General features: G+C 51.1%; 1 protein-coding gene and 1 long non-coding RNA gene across 2 annotated transcripts; both read left to right on the top strand.

The window, feature by feature from the left end:
• Positions 1–1,326: 1,326 nt before the first annotated feature.
• LRRC52 (leucine rich repeat containing 52) lies at positions 1,327–5,933 on the top strand. The gene is made up of 2 exons (XM_026101065.2): positions 1,327–1,951; positions 5,568–5,933. The coding sequence occupies exons 1-2, from the start codon at positions 1,327–1,329 to the stop codon at positions 5,834–5,836; spliced, it is 894 nt and encodes a 297-aa protein (XP_025956850.1). The 3' UTR covers positions 5,837–5,933.
• A 238-nt stretch (positions 5,934–6,171) lies between these two features.
• Positions 6,172–8,420, top strand: LOC135329008 (uncharacterized). Its single transcript, XR_010390126.1, has 2 exons — positions 6,172–6,330; positions 8,120–8,420. It is a non-coding gene; the product is annotated as an uncharacterized LOC135329008 (long non-coding RNA).
• Positions 8,421–8,566: the final 146 nt, after the last annotated feature.

Consider the following 8,566-nt stretch of genomic DNA (forward strand, 5'->3'; position numbering starts at 1 on the left):
GGTGTGGGCATGCACCCCTCACTGGTCTGCAAGGGGCTTGTGGAGCTTTCAGGCAAATCAGACAAGTGCCTGCTGAAGGAATTAGGCACCTCCAGAATTTTAGTGGCTGGTCAAAATCCTCATTGAGGCAATTAAATCCATTTTTGGATCCAACTGATGGGCCCCGGTCTCAGAGCTGTGGGTTGTCTTTAGGCTATTGTAAGGGGTCACAGATCCAGGGCAGGGACACAGAACTGGGAAAAGACATTGCACAAGAACCAAGTCAGGATCACAGCAGGGATATCTCCAAGCTCTTGCCCCACAGGAAGTCACCTGCTCAGCCCAGCGCAGTCTGTCCCTTCCCACACTGCAAGAGGGCTCAGAGCACTGTACTGCAGCTTCTCAGGCATGGATGCTCCTCACTCTGGGCTCCAACAAGGTCTGGACAGCAAGGGGGAAAGGAGGCTGCGCCATCTGCCTAAGTCCAGGTGCTTGCTACTTTCTGAACACTTGACTCTGGAGTCCTGATACTCCTCACTTAACTGCTCCAAATGTTGCTTTACACCTGCATCCCCAGGGATTTTAAAGGCCATCAACAAATTGGCTCATTGTGCTAAGCACTGCCCTGACACAGAGCAAACACCAGCCTTCTGTCACAAAGAGCTCAGAGGCAGAAAGGCAAGGCAGATCTTCCCAGAGAAAGGATGATTAGGCAAAGGAACTACGTGGCAAATCAGTAGGTAGAGTAGAGGCAGCTTTGAAAAATTTTCCCAGGGTAAAAATGTCTCTGGAAGAGCCTCCTTAGTCATCTTCTCCCAAAAGGAGACAAAGCTAACACACACTGCGTAGCCTTGTACAGAGCTCACTTGTTTATTCAGTGCAAGTGGCCACATCTTGGCTTTTGACACTGTTTGTGACAGAAATTGCATTTGTTCACACCTGCCCTGCACACATTTGGTGTCCTCATCCAGTGTGCACCTGCCTCAGAGACCTACAGGCGTGCATTTCACTCAGACAAAAGCAGCACAGGCTCAACAAGGTAGATCACGTCAGTGTCCCCGAAACTAGGTGGCTTTTGCAAGCTGCTGACATCACAGAGGTGTCAACTGGCAATAAGCGTGACACAGAGACGCTCTAGCCACCGCTCTGCACTTGCAGATCTAGAAAGTGGGTGAAACCTGGCTCAGCTTCCAGTCAGGCAGACTGCCAGGGAGCCTTGCCGCTGGGCATCTCGTCGGCATGACTGTAATGATAGAACAACTTCCCTAGGGCCCCTTCTTTGCAGCTGCTCTGTGCCTGTCTGTTTGTGCTCCCTCAAGGGCTGCACACTGTGGAAGGTGTAAGATCATGTCCCCTTCAGGTGGACCCCAGCCCCTGAGCCTCATGTTTCTTTTGGGGATGGGGCTGGCATCAGAGAATATCAACTGCCCAAGCAGGTGCAGCTGTCAGTACCTGGAAGTGAACTGCACAGGGCAACAGTTGCAGGAGTTCCCTATGACCATCCCACTGGATACCAGGCAGCTGATTCTGGCAACAAACAAGATCTCGTACCTGCCTGCAGTGGAATTGAGCTTCCTCGCTGACCTGGTGTATCTGGACTGCCGGGAGAACCTCTTGGGGGATGACCTGGATTTCACTTTCATTGGTGTGGCCAAGCTCGTCTACCTGGACCTCAGCTTCAACAACCTCACGCAGGTCACCTTCAGCACCTTCTCACAGCTCATCAGCCTGGTAGTGCTGAAGATGTCAGACAATCCCAACCTTGTGGCGATTGAGAAGGATGCCTTTGCCAACAACACCTGGCTGAGGTATCTGGACGTGAGCCGGACTGGCTTACTATTCCTGGACACCAGCACTGTCCGTGACCTGCCCAACCTGAGGTTTCTGGCGCTCAGTGACAACCTTTGGCACTGCAACTGTTCCTTCTTGGACTTCACCACCTGGATGACAAAGAGCAACGTTCATTTTCCAGGTGAGGGCTGTGTAAGCAGGACCCCTCTCCTCCCTGCTCCTGCAGATCTGGGTGGAACAGAGAGGGCATTCTGTTCTCTGTCCCAAAACTTTGGTACATTAAGGACTGGAGAGGTGATGCCAGCCAGCACAAGCTCCTTTCAGCTCATGGGGTTGTGCCACTGCATGTCAACTGCAGGCCCAATCTTCTGGTTTTACCACTAAACACGGATCAGAGCACCTGGGTTACATGCACTCCATCCCACAGAGACTCACACTTGCTCACACCCTCAGGACGGTAAGGGAAGCATCAGGAAGGGTAGGCAGTAGCTAGGATATTGCTACTTCTATAAAATGCCTGCCCCAGCCTCAGGAGGTATCACTGTGCCTGCGAGTCACGAGAACCTTATGGCTGCAGTGCCAAGAGTGAGGAGCACAAGGAGGCTCTGGGGAGATCTACCGAGAAGGCTATTGCTCTGATTTTCCTGCCTTTTCTTCATCTGCTCTGTAGATCGTATCTTTTGTTGCTGCTGCAGTATCACTCTGTCCATAACAGTCTGTTAAAAACCCCTCTCTCCATGGAAATGCAGGGAGTACTACTCCCCTCCTGCCTCTATTCTGACCGGCTTTGCTCAGCCTCTCCAGCCCTGCGCTCTCCACCATTTCTGCCAGTGTCCCCTTCACCTCAAACACCTCCTGCTACTCCGTTCCTGCACAACACTGTGGGAAGGCAGATCTCATTTGCACAACCTCTACAGCACTTCTGCTCAGTGCTAAAAACAAAGCCGGGCTGAAACCCAGGCAGCCCCTCTCCTGCTCTCAGCCCTCATTGGACAGGGTCTCCAGGAAAAGGTCTGGCACTGTGGGAGTCAGCAGGAGTTTTGCTGCTGACTTCAGTGGGGCTATGATCGCACCCTCTCTCCTGCTGACCCATTTCCATATGTGATGAGTGCACGCAATGCCTTCCTCCTTAAGAATATGGCAGGCTTTGTGCTACAGCAGATTAAAATTACAATTCCTATCACCTCCAGCTATTGCAGTGCTTCTAGCTGTCAAAGCAGGTACATTTGACTAGTTCTCAGGATCAGGCCATGATCCAAATGCTCTGAACTCGACAAAAGACTTTTGTTCCCATGGGGGTTCTGGTTTGGGTTCCGGGTGAAATGTGATTGACGGGGGGGACCAGAATGCAAGTTAAGGCTGCGGTCAGGAAAGTGCCTCTGTATCCTTATGACTGACAGGCTTCATATGTTCCCACTCTTCCTCCAGCATCCCAGAGCAAACTGCCTCAGTTTCATTTTACATTATCCAAAATAGTGAATGTACGTGCATTGCAGGTGAGCATTTGCTTGAGTTCCCCTGACTTCCGCAGCAGAGTGGCACTTACTCCTGAATAAGAGCCGTTTCCTGAAGGCAGGGCCTTCTTTCCTTACATCATCTGGGTTGCCAAAATCCAGCTGTTTTCCATCTGACTGAGAGATTCTACAACTGGACCACAAACCCTGAGTATTCATGAGGCAAGGCAATCACCAGTTCCCTTTTCCAGAAAAACACTGGTCCCAAGGGTAAAATGTTCTGCAGCTGTGAAATTTGTATTTGATTTTCCAAATTGAAAAGGAACACATCACTGTACTAGTGAAAAAAGCTCGATCCTCATTAATGCACAATATAATACCGAGGGAGAGCTGCAAAAGAAAAATCATTTGAGAAAGTCTGGCCATCGAGTAAGAAAGGGGCACAAAAGAACCACAGGGAAGAAAAAGGAAGGACAAATGAAGCTGGTGTTAGGACAGAACAGAATTAGGGATGTCTGTGTATCTTATTAGATGTAGTAAACACCCTGTAGACAGCAAAGTTACTCATTTTCCTCCTACAGATTACAGGCAGTTATGGAAGAGTGTAAAGAAGTACTACCCATAGCAGTCACCAGGTGGTTGGGAGCTAACCCACGGATGTCCTGAACAGGAGAGTAAAGCTCATTGCAGGCAGTTTGGAAGGACATGAGCAGAAAAGCAAGTGGCAGCAAGGACTGGAGATGTTAGTATGGGTCCCTGCACAATACTGTGAAGGATGGGAAAGCCAAAGAGATCAAGACACCTATTCAAACCTTTCTGATAAGGCCGGGAGGAGATGGAACAGACTGTGCTAGGGCTGGGAAGCAATGTCCCCTCCACCTGCTTGTGTGTGTCAGAGCAGGGGAAAAAGAGCAGAAAGACTCAGCAGTAGCCAGCGGAGGCAGCTCCACTTTCCTCCTCCGTCAGGCTTTGCTACATCCCAGCAAGGTGCTGCGGGTGAGTCAGCAGGAGGTGTTGTATTTCCTGGAACTGGTGTGAGAACTGTGTTAAACTTTAATGCTGCAGGTAAGTGTATCCAGGCTGGGAACCCTGGATCACATATGCCTATCTGCATCCAGGCAGGGAAAGGCAACTCTCTGTTTGTCAGGACTAGGTGGCCCTAAAATGAGGGTCGTTCCAGGAGCTGACAGCTCTAGTGCAGAGGGATGATGGGACCGATGTAACTGAGGGGCAATATGGAGCACTGAAATCTGCTGCAAGCAGATCCCCATCCTGGCCTTTAAAAAGCTACTGTGGCTTCGTGTCACACCTTTGCACCAGTGTTTTGTGCTCAGCTGGCGCTGTGTGCAGCCCAGATGCTGGCAGGAAGTTCCCAAGGCTAGATGGTTTGGGGTAGGAGAGAAGAAGTTCTCCAGTTATACTCCTGACAAGGAGGGATATCAGCATGAACGGTCACTGCAGCTCTGTCAACTCATTGATGTATAATATAATACAACATAACAGAATAGAATACAATATAATATAAATCCCCTGTTGCTTGTTGCTCTCCCCTACTCCCTTTCCCTAAGGACCACACATCCAGCACCTCAAGCAGTGACTGACATGTCTCTGTCACAGTGTCTGCTGCACCGATCTCAAAAACCGCAGGGGAAGGAGACAGCTGTGGCTGAAGCCACATTGTGCTTCTACAAACACCAAAAGGAGACAGTGCTTTCTGCCACACCCAGCCTTCACTAGCTCCAGAGGGAAAAGTCAGCATCTGTTTTCTCACAGCGTATATTAAAAAAATGGCAGGATGTAGCCATTATTTCAGTGGAACTGTGTCATTGATGAGTTTCCTCTTCTTCTTTCATACAGCAAGTTAGGCGACACCTAATTGCAAAGGACCCTAGTTTTCCAGCTTGACTCGCTGGATGCAGGCCTCATTTTTCCAGCATAAAATGACCTCTCTCAGTTTAGCCTATGTCATGTCAGAAGGTGTTTAAGATGAAAAAAAAAAAAAACCACAAATGCTTTTATATTAAAATAAAAGCACTCAATCAGCAGAACTCAACAGTGCAGGTATGGCAGCTTGCCACAGTGGTATAATCCAACTGGCAATATTTTCCTATCAAGACGATAACACAGAAATCATTCTCATCATTCTGGCAACCTGGTGGTTGTGGTTTGGCAAGTGATGGCCTGTGTATTTTTATCTAGACTGTTCAGGGAAGGGAGTGTGAAGTCTGGAGAAATTTTTCAAAGTCTTTAGGAAACTCCTCCACTGTTTTTCTAGCAGGACTCCTACCCACTATTGCTCAAGGCACAGGCAAGTTAATCTTGCTTCTGCTTTTCCCTCTGCAGATGCTGAGAACATCACCTGCTACATGCCAGAAGGTCTGCGTGGCGTGAAAGTGCCTGCCGTGGAGGTACAGCTCCGGTTCAACTGCCTGACCCAATTGCACAAGCAGGACTACATCTTTCTGTGTCTCATTGGCTTCTGTATATTCTCAGCTGGCACTGTGGCAGCCTGGCTGGCTGGCATCTGTGCAGTCATATATGAAGTCCACACTGCAAAGGGGGAGGATGATGAAGAGGAAGAGGAAGACACAACCACTCAGAACTGGCTCTAGAAATCCTTCTGAATGCCTATCCTGGGACCTGAAAGCAGGCGCTTCTTGTCCAATTTTGCATATTATGGGTCCTGCTCCAGATGTGATTTTTGTGAAGCAAAATAAAACTGCAAGAGAACAAAGTCCCCGTGTTCCAATTTTGCTCACTCTGCTAGTTCCACATTTCTTCTTCCACTGGGACGTAGGACATCATTGACAAAATATTCAGTGGCCACTAGAATTGTGGACAGTGCCTATCTGCCAACCAGCAGCAATAACACTCCCCCTTTACTGTATGACACCCACAGAAAAGCAGGATCAGCAATGGGGCCCTCATGTCATAGGAACAGGCTTGAAGAGTTATGTCCCATGACGGAGGAAAGGCCCCAGAACTGTGCTGCAGCCAGGGAGTTTACCAAGGTCTTTTGGCTGGAGAGCCCAGCAGAGCTTACTGGCACCAGCCCAGATGGCTCACCGGTGCCCCCGAGCATCTGAGACTCTTCTGCTGTGGAAAGGCAGGTATTTGAGGAAAGAGATTCAAAACAGGCTTGTAAGGTCAGGATGCGCTATTTAGATCTAGACTCTAAAGCAGGATGCTCCCGTCGGCAGAAGCCCTGGGCTGCAGGAGCCCTTTGCGCAGTCGGTGAGCAGCAGTGGGTGCCAAAGGCTCCTGGAAATCAGGTCATCGGTTTCGGAGCCTCCGTGTGGACACAGGAGTCTGAGTTGAAGCTTGCGGTTTCTGACGAGCTTGGGTGTGGCCCCCACCCCTAGACCTGGGGAGCTCAATGAGAAAGAAACACTTTTCCTCCCCAGAGAAACTTGTAAGAGGAAGCAGCCACATGTCACAGTTAAATAGGGAGACTGAATCTTCTGGGCAACAACTCAGGCATTTTTGTGACTCTTGCAAACAAGGCCCTTCAGAAAGGCCTTTCCCCAGCAAATCCCCTCTGAAACCAGATGGGCCTTGAGGGCACTCCTGGGCCCTAAGGGTCCTGACCAGCCTCACCTGAGGGCTGACATCCCCCCACCTGCCCCCTCTGCCCACTGGAGCCCCCTTTCAGCTCAGGCCCGGGCCTTCAGTCCCTGCCTGAGCTAGGTCCTAGGTGTCCCTGGCCCTGCCTCTGCCTGCTGAATGGCTCTTGGGCTGATGCTCTTGGTAGCTTATTTCCTGGACAGCCCTCTTGGAAGTATGTTGCAGCTTGTCTCCAGTGCTGTCTCTGGTCCTGTTTCAGCTTGGTCCTGGCTGGCCCAGCCAGGCCTCCCTGGCTGGAGCCTGGTAGCGGCTCATGGCTCGCCTTGGCTGGGGCTGTTGCTGGGCCCTGTTCCCAGCACGCGGCTGTGTGTGCCGTGGCAGCCCCTGCAGGACTGCGCCCCGTGAGCGAGAGCCCTGCCTGTGCAGGGGCTGCCCTGGGCTCCCAGCTCACCTCGCCTTGGGGAGTAGCCTGCTGCGGGCTGCGTGTGAGCCAGGGTGCCTAAGGAGGATATGTTTCCCTGCGGCATGAAAGCTTTGCACAGCCCTGGCAAGCACGGCAGGGAACCGGAGCTGCCTCCTGCCAAGTCTCTCAACCTTTTCTTCCCCTCTCTGATATGCCTGCGCTGGGTGTAGCTGGTTTGCTGTGCCGCTGCGCAGTGCTGCGAGCGGCCCCTGCCTTCTCTCGGGCTCCTGCGAAGGCTCTGCCTTGCTGGAGCCATGGTGTTAGGGCAGAGTGCTTGTGCACAGAGCAGGAAGGGGCCTTGCAGCCGTGGGAGGTAGATCGCTGCCAAGCTGCTTGTTCACGCTGCTGGTGCCCGCTGTGCTCTGTGGTCACTGTGGAGCTGCCTGCGCAGCGTGCCCTGGGCTCCCTGCTCGTGGGGAAGCCTGGACTGCCCTCCGTGACGACACTTGTTAGGCCATTTGTGCTTGGGAACGTGGGAACCAGCTGTTCCAGCCACAGGTGGAGTTCAGTCCCTGTGTGGGTTAAAGAATAGCAAACTGGAGCTGTCTAGAGGTAGCTGCTCAGCACGACTTCTATAAAACTTGCTTAGCATGAGTAGCTAAATTTGCTGAAGCCTTAGGCCACCCTTAGATAAAATAATGAACTTTTACTTAGTCCAGTAAGAAAAGGGCCTGAGAGCTGGTTCCAGCTGGGAAGATAAGGAAGCTACAAGCAGTCTGCATTCCTGCGTCTCACCCTCCAAAAGGGAGGATGTCAAGGCTTTGAAATAAGACCAGTGCAGGGCACTAGGACCTTGAGGGACAAAGCCTCAGCTCACTGCTGGGGCAGTGTTAATTGTAATGATTTGGAATCACCTCCTCCTTCTCAGGACCTTGAGAGACAACAGTAAGACCCAACAAGAAACGAAGGTACAACCGTCAGCGGAAACGGCAACAGTAAAGATGAGGGAGAAAAACAGCCTGCCTAGGAACAACGATGAGACCCACTAAGGAGCAGGAGACCCCAGACCTGAAAGTTACGATTGGTCTGAACTACCGCGTGAGGGGTGGGAAACTGAATTTGGAAAAGCTGTAATTGCCCAGGGATTTCTTTGTTCGGGGTCCCTCGTCGGAGGCACCCAGCTCGAGCTGTAATTACTGCACACACGTTATTAAAATGTAATTATTTAATTTGCTTTGATCTGGCTCTGAACTTTTCTGCGGGAACCTAGGGTTGGGCCCTGTTATGGTGGCCGACAAGCCTCATTTCCGTAACAGTGCAAGCCTCATTTCCGTAACAGTGCGAGCCTCCCTTCAGCTCTGTGTGGGAGACACCT

Source organism: Dromaius novaehollandiae, chromosome 8 (assembly GCF_036370855.1).
Source record: "Dromaius novaehollandiae isolate bDroNov1 chromosome 8, bDroNov1.hap1, whole genome shotgun sequence".
Taxonomy (NCBI): Eukaryota; Metazoa; Chordata; class Aves; order Casuariiformes; family Dromaiidae; genus Dromaius; species Dromaius novaehollandiae.